Source organism: Haliotis rufescens, unplaced genomic scaffold (genome assembly GCF_023055435.1).
Source record: "Haliotis rufescens isolate VD_foot unplaced genomic scaffold, xgHalRufe1.0.p SCAF_1, whole genome shotgun sequence".
Lineage (NCBI taxonomy): Eukaryota > Metazoa > Mollusca > Gastropoda > Lepetellida > Haliotidae > Haliotis > Haliotis rufescens.
The window spans coordinates 54,159,854-54,181,225 of record NW_025963779.1 but is presented as its reverse complement, the minus strand read 5'-3'; the positions used below and the strand labels follow the sequence as shown (position 1 = coordinate 54,181,225).

Below are 21,372 nucleotides of genomic sequence, written 5' to 3'. Positions count from 1 at the left end.
AGGTGGCTAAAATTGCTTGTGACAGAAAATGGTGTGAACCCTCACCCCTCTTTCAAAACCTGGATCTGTAATTGTGTAGTAATAATTGCAGATTGATGCAGTTATCAATTATAGGTGTCTATACACAATTTTGGAGAAACATTCTTTTACAAATAACAATAGCTATTCAAAATGCTTTTTCCTTTTCTTTGATCTGCAAATAATTACACATTTACACATTCTTCATCAATCCAATATTTCCATCATTGAATAAGATTCAAACAATTTCAAATCATTGTAAACACAGCTTCTTCGATATGCAACTTTCGGATTATTCAGAAAAAAATAATCAGCCAGTAATGATAATAAATTGTGCTGGAACAGTTTGATTGTGAAGTTGTAGGTATGTGAAAATGTACCCTAGGGCTGGGATGAGTCCAAATTTACTACCCGAGTACCCACTACCCTATTACCTGACCCTATCCAGAGAGATAGGTCCAAATGTCCGACTGGGAATAGTTTGACCGTAGCCCTGGCAAAATGTATTTAGATACACAAAAAAAAAAATGATCTGGTCATGCATAAACTGAAGTTGTCTGAAGTTTTATCTTTAATCAAACATATAAGGTCAGAAGGAATGCAAACATTAGTCCCTTATAGTGTAACCATAGAGTTCCAGATAATTTGTGTCATTAAACAATATATCACATGATTAACCACGGGTCGGGGTAGTCCTGTGGGTACCTGGTTCCTACTCAGTAGCCACTTGTCCTGAGTAACGCGTCCCGAGTTACCCGTCCCAGCCCTACTAGGTACCTTTCTGTATACACAAATGTGCTCTAGTGTAGCAATTGTAATGGCCCTGAAGTCAGGATTGTAGGGGATAAGTTGACATAAGTTAATGGGACAGCAAAACTTCCGGTTTCGTGCATTGTAATGATAGACAGTACTCTACATAGTTTGCCATGCTCGGGTTCATTTGTGTATACAGGAAGGTACTAGCCTGGGGTACATTTTTGTAGTATCTGTTCCGACATCGACCCCCATAGTGTCAATTTGACCCATGTCTTATTTTTTCAAACACAAATTTTCATCAACGACTGAGAAGGACAAGGTTATATAGATAAACAGAAGTTGAAATCCAGGTCAACTCTGTCCTCATTCTTACTACAACTTCAAAAATGTCACATAAAGACTCTGGATAGGAGCAAGGGAGAAAAGTTTTTCACTCCTTGGTTAAATGTTGAGAATGATTTGAGTGTAAGAAGAAAGATATCCATAACTGGCCAGTGTATTTTACATTGCTTCAAAATTTGTATGTACCGGTATTAGTACCCAGTAATAGTGACAGGGGCATGATAGAGGCACTTCATGCTGTCTGCTTCACACTGATACACATTAGACACAGGCTGATGAATTTCAACAGATTTTGATCCATTATTGATTGTTTACTCTCAGCAGGATGAATTAACTATGAGTGTTTACCAAATGGTCCACTGGTCAAATGGCTGTAAACATGAATCACTAATCAGGTGACCTCCAGCTTGTTGAAAATATGATATGTTAATCTCCTTGTTTACTGTAAACTGAATTACAGAAATTGGTAAAATATATGAAACATGAAATATGAAGAGTATGAACAATATTACGTTGTAACTTTTCTGTAGGCTTGTGTAGGACTGAACAGGGTGAGGAAGTCATTTCCGTTTTCACAAGGCTGCAAAACTTATATATGTATATGTATGCAACAGAGTTGCCATGGCCCTAAACATGCTGAAGGTAAATGTGTTAGTCTACAAGTATATATCACATGTCCTTTCTGAATTATGCAATTCATGATGCAATGCCTGTGTATGTTTCAGTCAATGTGTGTGACTTTATTTTTATATTGATATAATCTGAGAAAAGAAAAGCTAATTTTAATTTCCCAAATCAGTTTTTGATTTAAAGTGTTCCTGTTACTTTGATCCTACTAAGTAATACATGTGCTATATGTCATATGTTTAAAGGGGTATGAGTGACCCATTCATTTAGGGCATTGCAATTTGCTGGGCAAAGTTGTGTCCCTTGGTCATGTTAACATTCGTGACCAATTCGTGTTATTCTGGGACAAGCCGAATAGCGACTCGTGCCCCTCTCGTGGCCATTTTTGCGACCGTCTTAGCGCAAACGGGCATACCTGAAACAATTGTCAACTCATTGTGTAATAGGTCACATATATTTCCCAATATATCATATATATTTCAAATGCAATTTAAAGCACTTCGGGACTTGCGGAAATATACAGTATAATTGAACACATGTCACTGTGTCTTGGGTATATTTTTACATGCAAGACATATGTAAAATAAAAAATTAGGGATTCTTTGATGAAGAACTTGAAATCATACGCGCATTCTGATTGGTTTCTCGTATTTTCGCACATAACATTCATCGATAGGGGGACGAGTCTTCTTGCAGGTCATGGAAAGGGGAGAGTGGTGACGAATGCCATGTCAGGTGTGGCAGAATCTGTGGTTGTACGTTCAAATGCCAGACTGTTTTCACTAGATAGCATGAATATCAGACTTTGGACTTTAGAATATATAACATATGGTGATTAGTATGTCTCATAATAATGTAATAAACTATTTTTCCTTTTTTTTTTACTAGTACCTTTTCAGTCTTTCCCTCAGGTAATTGCTCAAGTAAAAAACTCACACATTCTTGCACCTGTAGGCTAGAGCAAAAGATTAGATGGCTACAATGAGTGACCTGGCTGATTGTGTGTCATTGTCGTATTCATACCCTTGTGGTGTGGATCAACTGCTTGTATGTCTGGTCCATCGGCTCAATTTGTGTTTGGCCATGATGTAGCTGGAGTTTTGCTGAATGTGGCGTTAAGCAGCATTCACTCACTCACTCACTCACTCACTTCATCACTTTCTCACTCACTGTGTTCCACCTTCATTCCTTGGGCACGTTAGAAACCTATGATTGTGGGTTTGAATCCCAGGTAGCCCCGATTATGTTTCTAGGTTTGTCAGCACCATACCCATGCTCGATGGTTTCACAAGGGGTAAATGTCTGAGACCTGCATCACTTCGGGCTTTCTTTCCACATCAAGCTGACACGCTGTGGTATAACTGGAATGCTGTTCAAAGCAGCGTTAAGCCAAACTCACGCCCTCACTCGCAAGATATGACACACATCACTGAATTTGTGCATTTTCACCGATATCATTATCACAGTGTATTGCCCGTTGAGAAATAACTTTTCTCACAGGGCTTGACAAAACAACTGGCCGAATAGACATGTGCTGGTGTAGTTGGTTCCTGGCCAACACTTTCATATTTTATATATTCACACTCTTTCCAAGAGTTGGGTGGTCGGGTAGCCTAGTGGTTAAAGCGTTCGCTCGTCACGCCGAAGACCCAGGTTCGATTCCCGACATGGGTACAATGTGTGGAGCCCATTTCTGGTGACCCCCGCCGTGATATTGCTGGAATATTGCTAAAAGCGGCGTAAAACCATACTCACTCACTCACTTTCCAAGAGGCCATTGGCATGTGAAGAATCGTCTTAGTTCATTCAACAAATTGCATGTTTTTCATGTAGTTCAGTTTTGAAAAATCTACAGATTTAGATAAAAAAACATTAACTTTCATTGAGAAAAGATCCTAAAATGTGAAAAACTTTTTCCCATTCGCATATTTATCCTTTGTTGATATTGTTGTTGTCCTCCAGTGAACAGCCACATTGGACATGTTAGAATTGGTCTTCAGCAACCCATGCTTGTCTTAAAAGGCGACTAATGGGATCGGGTGGTCAGACTCGCTGTCTTTGTTGATGCATGTCATTTTATCCAAGTTGTATAAATCGATGCTCCTGATGTCTATCACTGGATTGTCTGGCCAAGACTTGATTATTTACAGACTGCCGTCATAAAGCTGGAATGTTGCTGAGTGCGGCGTTAAACATTAACAAACAAAGATATGTTGTCATACTCCTCACTGTTGCAGTATTACTAGCATATCTCGATAATTATAAAAAAAATCTGAAAATCAAACTAAAAGGCTTCCTCTAGGCCGGGAGGGGGCATGGGTGGCCCAGTCGTCTAAGGCGCCGTGATTCGCTGTGCAGAGTTGCGTCCCTTCGGCACGCCAGAAACCTATGATTGTGCGTTCGAATCCCGGTTCGCCCCGATTATGTTTCTAGGTTTGTCAGCACCATACCCGTGCTCGTGGGTTTCACCGAAGTGGTAAACGTCTGACACCTGCATCACTTCGGGCTTTCTTCCCACATTAAGCTGACACGCCATGATATAACTGGAATACTGTTAAAAGTGGCGTTAAACCCAACTCACTCACTCCTCTAGGCCTGACTGCTATGATTTCAGAAGCAGTTGATTTACAAACCAGAAAAAGGTCTGCTCACGTGATATGCAAATTTGCGTGTGTCAGTGGTGTATTGCTAAGTCATCACTGTGCTGGAGTGTGCTATTGGCTCATGTGGCTTGTACAATAGATTAAAGGCCCAAACTAAGACCTAAAACTACTTTTGGGTTAGATTGAGGGCTGAAAAAACTAGTCGACCAGTCATGTGTGACATCGGTCGAATGTGAATAAATAATGTAGAATATACTTTGAACAACGACAAGAAGTGTATATCATGGTATATTGTATCTTTCCCTGGACAGTGACTAGTGTATGTTTTCTACAAACATATATATGCAGATTCAGAAGTGTACTGAGTATATAAATTGGGAGGCGGTGGATAGCCTAGTGGTTAAATCATTTGCTCGTCATGCCGAAGACCCAGGTTCGATTCCCGACATGGATACAATGTGTGAAGCCCATTTCTGGTGTCCCCTGACAAGGTATTGCTGGAATATTGCTAAAAGTGGCCTAAAACAATACTCACTCACTTTATAAATTTGGAATTTTTATAGGTTATTTGGAAGACAAAGTGTAAACATATATTTACACAATAACAGGCTCAATTGGTGATAAGCTTTCAACAAAATTACAACCTTACCTAAATGAAACTAATTTGCCAAATCACAAAATGCAAGCCTCCTTTTCCAGGAATCTGTGTCAATTCTTGACACCAAGCCCTACCCACGGTGGGGTTTTTACACGACATACTTTCAAAATCAGGTTTGAAGACCATTGGGATTGTGAAGTGTAGTCTGGCCTGTTTGTATGACTAGCCGACTCGTGTTGTACTGTCAGTGTAACGGCTGCAGAGTGACTGGCTAGAGTCAAGGACACCCTGTTGTCTCCATGGGAAACACTTGTCCCAGTAGAGATTGTTGTTGCTCTGCATAGAAAGCTCAATGATGTCTATCCATTCCCCTCACCACTTTTTTAGTGTGTTTCTTTCTACATTATTGATAAACCAGTAATTGGATCGAGTTGATGAGTTGGAAAAGGCAAAATGTGAACATAATACAGCTTCCGAGTCGATCTGGGAATACATACACCTCTTGTGGCAGTCAAACACATAGGAAACAGGATTAAGGCTGTCAATATGACAGCAAGTTGCTGTCAGGCAAAGTGGAAATAAAATGCTTTCATGTGAGTGTGTGTTTCTGATTGCCATGGTGACCCAAAACAATATTGTGTGTTTAGCCTTAATAAGCATGATTTGGTAAGTGAGTCATGTTTAGCCAGGAGAATGAAGCTTCTTAATGTTTTCAGAAAGATAAAGGACACAGTTTTCTGATATTCTGGTTTACAGATTTTAACTAGTCTTGCTAATTAGCTTGTGTTGGTTGAAATAAAAATTATGATGATATTATCTTGCTTAGTATTTTATTGTTCACATTTAGCATAAAGTTGTTTGCTTTTTAAAAAAAGAAAAAAAGGTTATCGACCGTAATACTTCTGATAATGCTTTGTTATCTTTATAAGATGTTTGCAGTGGCCATAGACTACATGTTAATATCCAATGCATTTGATCAATTGGTATTTAAAAGTAAAGAATTACTTTAATTCAGTGTGTTTCTCTAATTTATCGAAGATGGAAATAAAATGAAAAATACCAATACCTTTGAACCAATGTTGTTCCATGAACCTTGTTTTGAAAGTTTGGAATTTTGGAAAATGTTATTGTTGATTTGATCCTCCTGAAACATAAAATTGTAATCATATGATAACTTGCTGATGATGCTAATGCGTTCAGTTTCAAAGTCAAATTCAGATGGATCAAATCAGCATCGTGTTTTTTTATGTGGTAGCTGAGTTTAATGTTTAGATGATAACCATGTATTGTATGTTGCTGTATATTCACAAACAAAATCTCTACAGAAACTTAACCAATCTGTCTTTCCTTGCATGATTTAGTTCTGAAGTTTCTAAGCCATACCATTGTGATTTGAAAGGAATCCTAGATACCACATTTACCATAAGAAGTTCTCTGCTACATTGTGTACTTAGAAAATTGACATGTTTTAGATAAAAGTTATAAGCAGTTATATACCCATTCTACACTGCTATGCTTGTTGTGAAAGACATGTAATATGCACAAGAAAATGTGGATTGGTATGTCCAGTTTCGGGCTTGTACAGGGTGTTTGAAAACATTACCTTGAAACTGGTCTAGAAGTGTTTTTTTAAATTGCTATTTTATTTCTGAGTCCCTGTTACAGATCCGCCCTGACACCCAGGGTAGTGCCTGGGCCAAGTTAGAACAGATATACAGACAACTTTAGCAAGGTTATTAAATGAGTTCCAGGAGCAATAGTTATGCATGTTGATACTAACAGAAAGATTGATACTGGAGGTGTAGATATCATGGACTCAGATTGTTTTTAAATGGGACATTGACATAGACACTCCTTCACACACACATCCACTCACTTTCTGTACTATCCCTTAAAAAATATGAATATAGTGACAACTAAACATAAATTTACGTCTGCAAGAACTATTGTACATATTAAATAAAGATCACTGAGTTCCAGAAGTAGATATATCTACATTAGCTGGTTCATGGTAAAACATCCACTTGGTATAGAACTAAGCCTGTTGACTTTTACTATGAGAAATATTTCTTTCAATGATATACCTGTTGTGAATATAATGTTTAAAGTGATCAAAATTTATGGTTGTTTTTAAAACTTTACATTTATAAATACAGAATTTAGCCAAGAGCAACATTAGGTCAAACACATCATCAGTTTATATCTATTGACTGGTCTAGAAGTGAATCAGGGGCACCTTGCCATTTGTTCCATTCATTTTCTATTATCAGTATACAGTAAACTACAGTTATAACGAACTCAAAGGGACCCCTAATTTTGGTTCGTTATGAGCATATGTACAGTACCGGTATTTATTACTTGCCCGTGAAGAGATCACCCGTTTAATAAACATACAGCTGTATTACACAGTGTGTAATACCAAAACGCGTGCTTATGTACTCTCGGAACACGTTTCACGAAAAATATTGAAAGCTCTCCACATCCCTTGGCTTATTCAACGACATTGCGTGTGGAGATGGTAGATCACTGAAAGGAGCTTAAGCACACTCGATGACCCCAGCAACCTTGTTGCTAGGCTGACGTCACATGGCATTGTTTCGCCGAAGGATCTTGCAGCAAAATTCAACAAATTACGTCATCAGGTATTGTGACGTGATTGTAAACTTTGAGGTGCAAGGCCCCGTTCCACAAGGCGATCGTGCTGTAGCGCAACGACAGTCGTTGGTCTTAGTTTAAGTATGTGAGTTGCGATAACCTTAACGCTACAATAATTTTGTGGAAAGGACGCCTGAATTCGAAAGGTAGACCGTTGTATGGTATTAAATTCATACGTTTCAACTTTTGACGTGTTTGAAGTATTATTCTGTTTAACTCAATTGTATTATGCCGTGGATCGTGTAGGTGTCAGCCTATTCACACTCTACAGTATAATTCTAAAAACGTTTCATAAAATTGGTATTACACGGGAGCTCATTTAGTATTCTATATATATACAGCAAATGGACAGGGCCAAAAAGCAGTTTGATATATCCGTCAGTTCGTTGTAAGCGTGTTCACTATAAATGTAGTTCAAAGCACTAAAACTACCACTCATTGGTAAGGAGTTAGTAGTGATGTACTTATTTACATTGGAGGCATGTTTTGTGGTTTTGTGGATTTCATGATTCTCTTAACCAGCTTTGTAATAGAATACCATAAACAGGACAAAGATTTCGTGTTATAGGAATATGTATTTAGGAATATATTTTGATATGAATAATCTAAACTAGCATTGTAATTGAAATTGATGGAAATCCTATCTGTTATTTCAGGTCCGGCGAGTAGCCCTGAAAAAGCTTATGGAGAAGGAATTTGCAATGTATGCAGAGGAGCTGAAGACACAAGGGAAAACACTTTACAAGCAGAGAGTGTGATCACCATGATCACAACCATATATCTCTTGATGTACTCAAACTCCAAAACCTGTGCTCAACATTGTCATAGTTATCTCTTCAATTGTTCAGAATTGACATTTGAAATAAGTCACAACTCATTTTGGTAAAGTAAAGTTGTTACTTTTTTATTTCTTATGCACATTACTCCCCAGAATCTTGTTTACTGCAGTTTGCATGGTTTAGGTAAGCTGAGGTTCTAATATTTTTTTGCCAATAATGATATTGATTTTATAAACCAAATATGCTCCATTTTCAGATAAAAACTGAAATTATTTACTATTATATTTTGTGTCAGTAGATATATATATTTTATCTTCAGCTTCTAAGCCATATTTCATTGATCTGTTATACTCACTTCATGGACACCATTGTTCATACATGTTATTTTGGCCATTGCTTGTATAAATGTAAGATAATATGGCAGCAATTAAGTGTGTAATGTGTAGGTGTACATGTCTTAACAAGTATGTATGTTCTCTGTAATTGTTATGTTTTCTTGTGGTATTGTTCAGACTAGTATTTATTCAATGGCAAGAAATAAGTTCTAGAATGTACCATGTGTCACTTACCTCAAATCCACAAAGCCAAATATATGTTTGTGAAAGCATAGCAACCAAAGACCTTGTAATGCATCATCAGCACTTTTATCACCCGTTATGGTTATTATCACAAGAAACCAAAGACTAGCACTGTGGCAAGTCTTACGAACAGGAAATAACCTGTCTCTCTATATACTACTCAATTTTTGATAGGGATGATACAATGTGTCAGATATATTTTAATATACACTTGGCAGATAGAATCTTTTTTGTGTATCATGGACAGATACATATATCCCTATAAAAAGTGAAGTACCCGGTAGTATATATCAATGAATATATCTCATTGATATTTTTAGTGTCCCAGGCTGGCAACATGAAGCATTCTTAACTTATTTGGAAGAATTTCACTGCTGTCATTACTGATGGGGATTTCAGTCTTAGACTGAAGAAAGTCAACCACTGACATGACTAAATTTCAGTATATTTCTTATCCAAATACTTTCTTGCATTCACAATATTTGTATGTGTAATGGACGCAATACTTTGTGTCTGGTACAACCCTGCATGAAGAAATAACACAACGTAAGAGTTATGCGATCATTGGCACTGTTATGATTATCTTGCCATGGAAATGTCAACCAAAGACCTGTAACATGTCTTATAAACATGAAGAAGTATTATCTCTAACAACATCAGCATTATGATGACATTGTACAAGTCTGTGTAGCATCTGTATGTTTCAGTCAATATATTCTGTGTGAAATAAACCTGATATTCAAGTGTGTGTGTGTGTGTGAATATATATGGGTTCGCAGATGATCCCCCCCCTCCGTCAAGATGCTCAAGACAAAACAAGAAGTCATACATAATAAATTCATGTAAATTTATTTTTTGCAGCCTTTTGACATTTGACCAACCAATGTACAGACTTTACAATAACATCACCTGTCTCAGGTGACTCACTGTACACATGTATCTACAGCATTCTTGCATCTTAAATACATCAACTAAAATAAACTACTTTCTTCAGGAAACTTGCAAATCAAATGACCATTTCATTCAATACAAGAACAAAATATACATCAGAGAAATCACTTATTTTCTCACAGGCCTGTTCTTTAATATTTTTTGGTTTACAGATTTCTCTTCCCCAAACCATAATTAATATCAAATTTTGAAAAATGTTTTAAGACAAAAAGACACTTTAAAATTGATAGACCAGTTGAGACCGAAAATATATTCAAAGTTTTACTTCCCTGAAATTAGGCAACAGACTCTTCTAAGAAAGAAAAAAGACATCAAATTTGTAATATAATTAGTATTTCATTCCAAATTTATGAAGTTCAGGTAAGTTAATCTGTAAACTCAATAATTAATAAAAATAAAGCCATTTGCTTTTCAAGATGTGCACCCCAGTGGTCCCTGGTGATTTTTTTTAATTTACAAAGACACACTGAAATAATAGAACATTTCTTCTACAAACACCTCCTGAATATTTGGTAAATTTATCAAGCAACAAAACAGTAATTTGGTTAAAGTATTTATAGAAAGAAATCAAAATCTTCACTTTTTATAATATTTAGATAAACCCAAATTGATAACCAGGAAGTGTTGTGATATGACCATGGCATGTGTTGCTGATGTAGAGTTGGGACCCATCGTAGGAATATTGTTTGGGCATCTGCTGAAACAACCCAGGGAGCTTTTGTAATGTCCAATTATTGGATCTGAAATTCTGAACATTTAAGCAATCCTGTGCTACCACTTCAGTATCGACTGTTTGTATAAACTAAAATATATATATTTCTATATAAACTTTGCACATCCACCCAGTCATTTCAAACATTAGAACTCAGACACACATCAAAAGTGTGACACCAAACTCCTCAACATTATACAAAGATCTGCATTCATATATTACATTACAAAATGCTTATCTACATGTTTACATAAAGACAGCTTGTACGCACACCGCATCACAGACAGTTTATGGACGGCATATAGAGTTCATATTATGCCAGTATTATACAGTGCGATAAAAATTGTACGCCTTTGGAAGATATTCATTTCCTATGACAGATTCCTATTATAGTACTTTCAGGAATATATTGTTTTGACGTGAGAAATACAAATGGTTCAGTTTGTGATAGTTACACATTTGAATATCTTGGATCATGACATCATATGAAAGGAAAAACTTGATTACAATACATCGCTAAGCAACGCGCCTGATGATATGAAAATGGAAGTTTAATGTAAACACAAGATAATTCAAATATATTTCAAGTAAAACCTAAGATACGATAGTTTTATTAAAATACCTTCACTGCTCCATACACAATGCATTTGCAAACCAGTATTCTGTCTTTCAACCTAAAAGGCCTGCTTTCAAAATCTAACTGAGCACAGGCTTAGTGTGCAGCATGCTCCCTGTGCATCGAGCACCATCCATGATTGACACTGCATGTACAAGCTGTCTGTAGTTTGCACCAAGGCAAGTAGTGACCATGACTTGAACACTGAGGTATGAGCTAGCCCTGTTCCTGCACAGTCATAGGGCGAGATACGATACAATGATCACATGACCTTCCCATCATTCCCTGATGAAATTATATCCTAAAATAATATACTTAATTTTCAAAATATGTTACTAAAATAATTTATTGAAAGGATGATGTTATTTACTAAATAAAATTTGTGATCAATTATTAGAAGGATTTTATTACCAAAAACGTTATAACTAAAAGAAGCACTTGTAAAATCCCATTTTTCTCCCCAAACAAGCTTTTAAAATATTCCACCCAAACTGTTACAAAATAAAGTACACATTTCATTACATGCACATGTATATTTTGTTTAAGACGTTACATTATTTCAAGGAGTAATTTCACAGGTTTTGACGGCCGGCCATTTGACTCCTCTACATATATGGGTTGTGCGCAATGATATCTGTACACAAGATACACAAACAATAACAGGCATCCAGCTGATTACCACTAGAATACACTCTCTCCATCAATTGCTTGTAGTCCATCAATAAATTAATCACTATCAACACCTCAATGACAGGTAGGACTGACACGTTCATTTCATGTGATGTAACTGCCATAGAAATGCATTTCATGAAAAAATCTAGGAATCTGTACAGAATCAATGGAGAAAGTTCCGTCATAATGTTTACATATTATGATAACCACAAGTTCACAAACCTCATCTTGAGGTCTGTGCACAAATATATTACACGTGATGCATTGCAAAATGCTGTTTGAGGCAATCCATCTAGACTGTGCAGAGAATCCACCGTTCTTTCATCTCCAGGTCGGACTATTCCTCTTCTTATTCCTATGCATTGTGAACCTTATCAAGGACACTGTGTGTCCAGCTCGTGGGACGAAGTGTTGACATAAAATACATCTATTTCACACTGAGAGTTTCCCTGGCAAGAGTACTCATAGCATTGTGTATGCACATTTGCAACTGGTTCATCTGTTGCTCATTAAAGTCTTCAAACAAATGTGAAAGAACCAGTTTAGTATGCAGTGTTCTCTGTGAAACATGACTGACAATGTGTCAATCACAAAAAATGTTCATTTCACATAAAATCCTGATGCACCACAAATACACTGAAATGGATAGGTGTGCAAAAACTGCTGACATGGCAGTTTGTTCCAGCAATGTAATGTGTCACCATTTATCTTGCCCTTTGTGAAACCTTCTAGAAGTATGCACAGTTCTTTCCTGGTGTGATTAAATCAGCAAATAAAAAAATACTTCAAATTCAGATCTTTGTAGAAAAGTTAAACCATTCTTCACCACTAGGAGAGTTATTGCTTGTAGATGACAAATGTATTTTCACTCCAAATAAACTTGTCCAATTCTCTGCCATTTAATATAATCATTTCAATTCCATGCTTCCAGTTCTCCATCAATTCGTGATTAAGTCCTCATGAGTTTCAACATTCTTTTTCTTGACTTCAATTCTCAAGGTTTTGAACGAAAACACTAAAAACATTTTGTTCTAAAACCCTGTAACCATTCTGTCCACAAATCCTGCATGACTGTAACTCTGGAATTTGAAATAAAACAACAAATGGAAACGCAATCTCATCAAGTCCATCATTACATCCTCTAAATCAAATTAAACGAAAGACCATACACTCATTCTCGTATTTCGTGTACTTGGCAACTAAAAATATTTTTTAAACACAAATCCAACTGTGTCCGTCGTTTCCACAAGCACAGAATTCTCTGTCATATGAATTGCCATTTGTGCATATTCTCGTCCATTCCCCAGAAAAAAAAGGTCTGAATGTGTCGGTGGTAATCGGTCTGTTCTACTACACATTGCTGGGTTGGGAATGGCCTGATCACGTTTCATATCACAGGACAGCGCATCAAGCACTAAGGCAGTGTGTTCACTGTGTGAACAAACAGGTTTATTCAATTGTCTCAATGTTACCACACAGCTATTGTTATTTGCCACCAAACTGAGATATTGCATTCCCAGGACTCTGACAACATGAACTGCACTTATTTTCCTGAAAATTAAAAAAGAAATATTTTTAAGTATTAGAAAATATAATAATCAACACATGGCGTAATTTTAGAAATTTCAAGAAAACACTCTACTATCGAAGTTCAGAATTACACATGTTAATTTGATGAAGCCTTTATGTTTTTGTTCGATTTGTTTTGACAATACATACCCATATCCTGATATCATTCTGATATTTTTCAAATTCATGACACCATTCGTCAAACTTTCTTATCCATCTTTGTTCTATTTCTTCTTTAGCTGAAAAATAAGACCAAATATTAGTTTTTCATATTTAATTGTTACCATAGTTACCAACACATGAATAGTATCATTAATATTATATCATTGCCTATATTTGATCCTATGGAAAGTAACTGATTTGTGATTTATCAGCTTTGTCAGCAAACCAGTGGCGGATAGTGTGAGCATCAAGCACACAAGTGTACTAACACAGCCAGGTCATTCCGAGAGTTGATATTACTTGGTGGAGAGGAAAGCAGTGTAATTACAGTCAGCAGACCTTGTGGCCATCACATCCCCCATTAGTCCCAGCTTGCAACTTGACATCCAGGACACCACACATTCTGTCTCTGCTGAACAGTTTCCTAGACATGCTTTTCCTGAATCTTTCTAACAGTTTGGTCTGAAGCTACATTACCTCATCAAACACTGAGACAAAAAAAGAAGAAACAAGCACCAGTCCACAATGTCAGCGAAAACTACACAGTTTTCAGAGTAAGTATCCTCCGGTCAAAAGACAATATATTTTTTTTCAAATCAGTGGATGATCTCAGTTTCATCATGGCGTGTCAGCATGATGTGAGAGGGAAAACATTAGTGACAGGGATTGTGGATGTTTTCGCTTTAGTGAAACCCACAGTCCCAGGTACAAAGGTGGTTCTGAGAGTCAAACCCTGAACACAGGTACAAAGGTGATTCTGAGAGTCAAACCATGAACACAGGTACAAAGGTGATTCTGAGAGTCAAACCATGAACACAGGTACCAAGATGATTCTGAGAGTCAAACCATGAACACAGGTACAAAGTTGGTTCTTAGAGTAAACTGATGTTATTTTAAAGTACAGCTGAAAGTGTTGATGCTGATACTTACTGGTATCTACTGAGACTGCGTATTCAGCTACAAGCCTATTCTTTGTGTCAGCAGCTCTGTAAACGCCCTGGTCCGCTGCTGTCAGGTCAGGGATCACTAAGGAATTATCATGGGCTAGAATATGGCGATCACTTTGTACGTGTGAACCATTCTTTGTCCATGTGACTAAACCTTCAATATTTAATTTATACTCCACTCGTAATGTTAGCGAACTGCCTGTAGCCTTCCATATACTTTTAGAATCTGAAAAAGAAAATTTACATCATGAATATGTTGCTGCTGAAATAATTATACTTGAATAAAGTTTCACAGTCAAAGAATTCAATGCATCATTCAGAATAATCTTCTTTTTTAAGGCCATTAAGTATTAGATTTTCATTCTCGCGGGCCTCACAACCAAAACAAGCACCTCCCATGACTGTCCCCCTATATCTACAGATCTTCTTTCTTCACTTGTAGTACTTCATGTACATTGTCCTTCTAATCATTCAGGCTTCACGTGAGTCATAGGGGCAGTTAATGTACACAGATGCCTTGAGCAGTTTGTTAAAAAATAAAATGCCTCCCAATTCACATTGTTTGAATAATTGGATAAAAAATCTAAGAGTTGAATTATTCTGGACTTATGATAAAGAACTGTACACGACTAAAACATACTAGGGATGATGATGATGATGATGATGATGATGATAAACTTACTATATAATGGTTGTCCGAGTGCGTCTTCAATCGCAGCTTCCCAGGCCATGGTCCGATCAATATGTCTGTATGTGACCAATCTGTAAACAAGAAACAAACATGAAACTATATGCTAACAATCAAGTGTTTAACATGGGGTTTACTCCATTCATAACTGTATTTCTGCCATAGCACAGCATATGAACACAATATGGAAGAGAGGATTAAAGTGATAAAAGTGGCTTACATGAATAGGTTTAAAAAAACACAAGCACTGACTGATCAAGAGGAGGTGCACCCCCTTTTTATCATTTTTTTAACCACCCCTCAAAATCTGATCTGATTCATCATGGTTATGATGCTCTAGGCCTAGGAGACATAATTGGGGAAATTAGGGATTTGAACCCATGACCATATAAGGGATGGATCCTTGCACAGCCAATAGTGATACCCGAGCCCACTCGGCCACCCTCAGCATCTAGCCAGAAGGAATTGTGGAAGTAATTGTGATGTGACCAAATATGTTCAAAACCTGGAGTGAGGTACTGACTTTCTGTAGGTGCTGCCACTGCGACATATTCCCGCGTCGCGGTCCCAGCCGCAGTAGGGGTCGTACAGACACTGGTCCACCTTCATGTACTTCTGACAGATCTCGATCTTCAGCTGCGTCACCGAGATGTCCGTGCCCAGGTACACATACTTGCCCTGTGAGGAGACAGACAGGTCAGTATACAACACATACTTGCCCTGTGAGGAGACAGACAGGTCAGTATACAACACATACTTGCCCTGTGAGGAGACAGACAGGTCAGTATACAACACATACTTGCCCTGTGAGGAGACAGACAGGTCAGTATACAACACATACTTGCCCTGTGAGGAGACAGACAGGTCAGTATACAACACATACTTGCCCTGTGAGGAGACAGACAGGTCAGTATACAACACATACTTGCCCTGTGAGGAGACAGACAGGTCAGTATACAACTCTAACAAGTGCCCTGTGAGGAGACAGACAGGTCAGTATACAACTCTAACAAGTGCCCTGTGAGGAGACAGACAGGTCAGTATACAACACATACTTGCCCTGTGAGGAGACAGACAGGTCAGTATACAACACATACTTGCCCTGTGAGGAGACAGACAGGTCAGTATACAACACATACTTGCCCTGTGAGGAGACAGACAGGTCAGTATACAACACATACTTGCCCTGTGAGGAGACAGACAGGTCAGTATACAACACATACTTGCCCTGTGAGGAGACAGACAGGTCAGTATTCAACTCTAACAAACTGTCCACAGGAAACTTGAATGATCACTATTTTTGAAAGTTTTTCCCTCAAAGGAAACGGATTTGAACAGAGTAAGGTGTGGAATTAGAGGTTACATTGTTGTCCCTTCACATCTAAAGTTCAAAAATCATGTGAAGTATCTTGGTTCACCTGTGAAAATATCTCTGTAGAATTTCACAATCTACATCTTGATATATCATATGAATTGATGCCTTGATAACAAGCAACGATACAATTTTGCCTCACTATACTTACATGAAGCTTCATACTCCACACAGGCCTAACAGATTCAAATGGTTTGAAAATAGTTGACAGGATGCTGTGTGGAGCCTTATGCGTTGACTCGGATGGCCAGGCAAATATCTTGTACACCAGCCCAGTGTCTGAAGCAATCAGAATGACAATGACAGGAAATGATTGACAAAACAGGCCACAAATACTTCCACTGAGACGACACTGACAACATAACATGAATCATAATGAAGGCCACAAAGAATTAAGTATTACATTTTCATAAAGACTGTTCAAATTATGCAGGTGAAAAAATAATATTTTTTGTATTCCATTTTTCAAACACACTGTACTAGCCATCTTTATACTTTAACTGTAATGGATCTGATTCACATGAAGCAGGAACATTTGGTAGGACCACAAATATGATGTACATAATCTAGGGAAAAAACATGGGCTTTTTTTCTGCAGGAACTACGAAACAATAAAAAGTGAGGTAGGTTGTCTGGTAGATCTTAAAACAGTTTGTTTGTTTTTTAACGCCAACCTCAGCAATATTCCAGCTATATGCCGGTGGTCTGTAAATAACCGACAGACAATCCAGTGATTGACATCATGAGCATCCATCTACGCAATTGGGATACGATGACATGCATCAACCAAGTCAGCGAGTCTGACCACCCAACCTCAATTCTAACCTAGGATCTTCATGGGTCATTTTTCAAAACAGTCGTTCAGAACAGAGTTAAAATGCACTGACGTATACCAGTAATATTTTGAAATATTTTAGCTCCTTGCACTGTAATTTTGAAATTCTTTTACAACATTGTGTAGTGTTAGATAACAGATGCTATGAGTGTGGACTTACTACTGGCGGTATAGAAGACCAGTTCCCCATGGCCAGACACATTGGAAGCCACAGCTAGCCTCTGCATCAGGCAGTTGCCCTTGTAGAAGATTGGGCGGCCATATTGGTGCGCCACGGCCTGGTCCATCAGAGGGTGGGACTTGATGAAGTTGATGACGGTGTCGGGCAGGCTGCGGGTGTCGTCCACGGAACACTACAGATGGGAGTGAGTTATTGCATGAGTTGGGTCACATATATATTTAACAATATTTCAGTTTCATCAAACTGTTTCAGTTTTACGTTGCAAAGCCCAAAGTGACACAGGTCAGATGTTTACCACATTTTGGTGAAACTAGGAGCAGAGGTAGGAGCGGACTGACAAAGAATCACAATCAAGGAGAACTGGGGATTTGACCCATGACAAGTAGATCCTTACAGTTACTGCTCATTCTCCTGGGCCACCCTTCCCCTTCACAAACTAGGGGCCACATACCAAAAGTCTCAAATTCACAAATGTCAGATTTTGTTATAACACTAATGAATATGTGTTTGGTTGATCATTGCTGTCTCAGCATCCTGGCACATATTTTCATGAACTTACACAAAACAAGTTCCTTTCATCATCATAAAAACTACCTATTGTCAAGCAGGATCACCAGTACACTGATTCAGGTGAAGTCATTGCTGTACACTGACTGAGATACCAGTAGACAATCTATTATAATTATACAAAGTCTACCCTGTACAATGTTCTTACATTTCCTGGCCTGGGATCTGGAACTTCTACCTCTGGTACAGGAAGCCAGTTAGACTTGCTGTTGGTCTGGTCCTTGAATGGGCCGTTGAAAGCTCGTTCAATTTGGTGCACAGTAAATGCACAGATGGCTGAGGCAGTCAAGCCATTTCTAGAAAAAAAAATTAAAACAATTATTTTATGTTTCAAATAACATTTCCTGTCCTCTTGACACACCTTTTTCACTCACACTTCAGACAAACCTTTGTGAATGATGGAATCAGTAACAGTTTAAGATCTGCCTGGAGTTCTACTTACACATTTGTTGTGAAGAGCCCATAAAATGTCTGCCCATCAACTGAATACACATCCTCTGCAGAAAGAAGAAAATATGATTGACATATTTCACAAACTGGCAACACAACTTTACTGTACATAAAAGATACATCTCATCTCATTTTTCATGATATAAAGAGTTACTTTTTCCTGATGACAGAGATGAGTACGAGTTGTGCCTGCTACTCACGTATTTCATCAAAGTAGTACGGGTATTCCCCCGGGATGGAGCAGTTGAGTCGAGCCTTCAGGTAGGAGGTCCACACATGGTTCAGCACAGCCTTCCCTCCCTTGTCGTTCTGTACACAGAGTCAGATAATCAGCCTCCACAACTGATGCCATCAGCATCCTTATCTTAAGCTGGGCCTTTCACAGGTTCATATCACAACATGAATGGTTCAACTTTTATGATTAGACTGTTATATATATATATATAGACTGCTAAATATATACATAATGACGATAAAAGTAAGTGAGTGTTTTTTTATGCAGCAGTTAGGATTATCATGGTTGTATCATGGCAACCTGAGTGGGTGGATTGGTTGTGAATGGGTTGGTTGGTGGACTGGTTGTGAATGGGTTGGTTGGTGGACTGGTTGTAAATGGGTTGTGTGTGTGCATGCGTGTGTAAGGTTGCTATACCAGATCATTGTGGGGGTACCACAAAAGAACTTCACAAAGTTTACCCATGTGAAGAACTGAACCAAGGTTTGCGTGCAATGAGCCTTAACCACTATGCTAACCCACCACCACCCGGAGCAATCATAGAGACAAGACTAGCTATCTCTTACAGTTCCCCCAGGGAAAAGAAACATAAACAACAGACTTGACCTCACTCAAGAAAATGTGATATCACAAATAGCTCATATTATACACAGCCAGTTTTTAGGAAAGTATTATGCAGTATGCATGGCATACCTTGCAGACTTTGGCCACTCTGGAGTAGATCTTCTTGCCACAGTTGGTGTACTCCAATGCAACCTCGCGGAAGAAGAAGTAGACTTGGTTGCCCACGTCGAAGGACCCGACAAACTGGGGCTCTGAAACACAGAAACATGTCAGCGTTGTCAGACCAGAACACACTTTAAGAGACACGAAGAGTCACAGCTCATCCACAGCTCATTTCCGACTAATTGTTGATATGAGTGAGCTTCGAACAGTTCTTCAGTTATAACCGGGTATGAACCTACAATCTACACAGAAATTAATTCACAAATGATGACTCCATAGAAATTGATTGATGAAACTGCGAAAAACTGAAGTAATTTTTCTCTCATGCTGTTATCTCCCCTGTATCCATGACTACAAAATGGATGAGACTAGCCATACTGACCAATATTTACTTATGTATCCAGAAAAAAGGATCTGAATGTACAATCATTGTCAATCATTGTCAATCATTGACAATCACTGTCAATCACTGTCAAACACTTTTAGCTCCAAATACATTGCAATACATATTGTAATACACAGGCCTTGCAAAAACTTTTTTTTTTGCCAGTATACAGCCCTAACAGGCACACAATCATTTATTTTACCATTTAGCCATTTTGGGTCATTCCTCTGAGTCCTGACGTAGCCGACGGCCATGGTTCCATTTCTGTGGTAGAGGTCAGGGCGGAACAGTATAGGGTCAGCTTTGATGAAGTCTGTGACTGTCCCCGAGTACTGGCCAGGAATGTCACCAGGGTTGGATTCCTCTGCAACCACACAAAGTCGGAACACAGTTAGCTTTGTTGATACAACTGCTTTCATAAAGAACAGATGGACTTGGAACAGGAAGTAAGCTGGTCATTGAGGTATTAAGCTGCAGTGACTCAACGACAGGTGCATACATCAGTCTGCCTAGTCTGGCCAAGCATGCGAGGCATGTGAGTAAGTGGGCGGAAGGGTGATTGGTTCTTGTTTTACAATACAGTCAGCAATAGCACAGCCTGATTGAGGTGACCTACAACTAATCGCATCTGGACCAGACAAACCAAAATGTGTGGTGTCATCCTGGGCAAGTGACTTTGTTCAAATGTACCTCTGTTCACCCAGCAAGGGAAAGGGTACCCAATATGTGAGGCAGATGTAAAATCCTTCTAGCGCCCCAAGGCAGCTTGGGTTGTATACTCCCAGGGAGTTGAGAATGATAACTGGAATGCGAATGGATCCACTGGTCGGGGAACAAAAAAACCTGCATTCGAGCAGATTTTCGTACCTGGATATCTGCAGTATATAAATGAATTATATAACAATAATATGTGGAGGGTACGCTGACACTGATCAGGTTGGGTTTCAAAATCCTCCTTCTGATATATACTGTTTTCATGTAGAAGCTAACTCAAATTGCACTTACCGACAAACAAAGCTGTGGCATTATCAAAGGGGTCATACGGACACATCCCAATTCCTGACGAATGCGACAACACCAGGAAGTCATTAACTGGGACCTGTCAGAGAAACAAACAATGCCATATTAACCTGCATGCCACTAATATCTTGAAGACTATTAAACATCATTACATTTTGGAACATCAGCCCTAAACCACGTTCATTCACATTCCAAGTTTCTGTTTCTGGAGCCACTGTAATGTCACACTATAAAAAGATGATTACATACATTTTCTCCAGAATCAATAATGGCGTGAGGATGAAAGAAATCTAATGCAACTACTTTCAGATGTTCTTCACTTTTATAA

General features: G+C 38.3%; 2 protein-coding genes across 6 annotated transcripts in view; one reads left to right on the top strand and one right to left on the bottom strand.

Moving 5' to 3' along the window:
• LOC124131567 overlaps positions 1–9,703 on the top strand; it is a 65,145-nt gene extending 55,442 nt beyond the window's left edge. For 3 of the 4 annotated variants that reach the window (XM_048397880.1, XM_046494919.2, XM_046494918.2), the window contains exon 4: positions 8,256–9,703. In XM_048397880.1, the coding sequence (XP_048253837.1) occupies positions 8,256–8,357 (102 nt within the window). In that variant the 3' untranslated portion in view covers positions 8,358–9,703. Of the gene's footprint in view, positions 1–2,631; positions 2,655–8,255 lie in introns of all 4 variants that reach the window. The other variant, XM_046494921.2, reaches the window with a different exon arrangement.
• Positions 9,704–9,789: 86 nt separating this feature from the next.
• Positions 9,790–21,372, bottom strand: part of LOC124131566 (semaphorin-2A-like) — a 154,836-nt gene continuing 143,253 nt past the window's right edge. For both annotated transcript variants that reach the window (XM_046494917.2, XM_046494916.2), the window contains exons 7-19: positions 21,030–21,123; positions 20,227–20,388; positions 19,607–19,728; positions 18,879–18,987; positions 18,671–18,725; positions 18,377–18,524; positions 17,641–17,833; positions 16,797–16,924; positions 15,797–15,951; positions 15,268–15,347; positions 14,569–14,811; positions 13,627–13,715; positions 9,790–13,458 (exon numbers count right to left, since the gene is read on the bottom strand). In XM_046494917.2, coding sequence (XP_046350873.1) covers positions 13,393–13,458; positions 13,627–13,715; positions 14,569–14,811; positions 15,268–15,347; positions 15,797–15,951; positions 16,797–16,924; positions 17,641–17,833; positions 18,377–18,524; positions 18,671–18,725; positions 18,879–18,987; positions 19,607–19,728; positions 20,227–20,388; positions 21,030–21,123 — 1,644 coding nt within the window. In that variant the 3' untranslated portion in view covers positions 9,790–13,392. The remainder of the gene's footprint in view (positions 13,459–13,626; positions 13,716–14,568; positions 14,812–15,267; positions 15,348–15,796; positions 15,952–16,796; positions 16,925–17,640; positions 17,834–18,376; positions 18,525–18,670; positions 18,726–18,878; positions 18,988–19,606; positions 19,729–20,226; positions 20,389–21,029; positions 21,124–21,372) is intronic.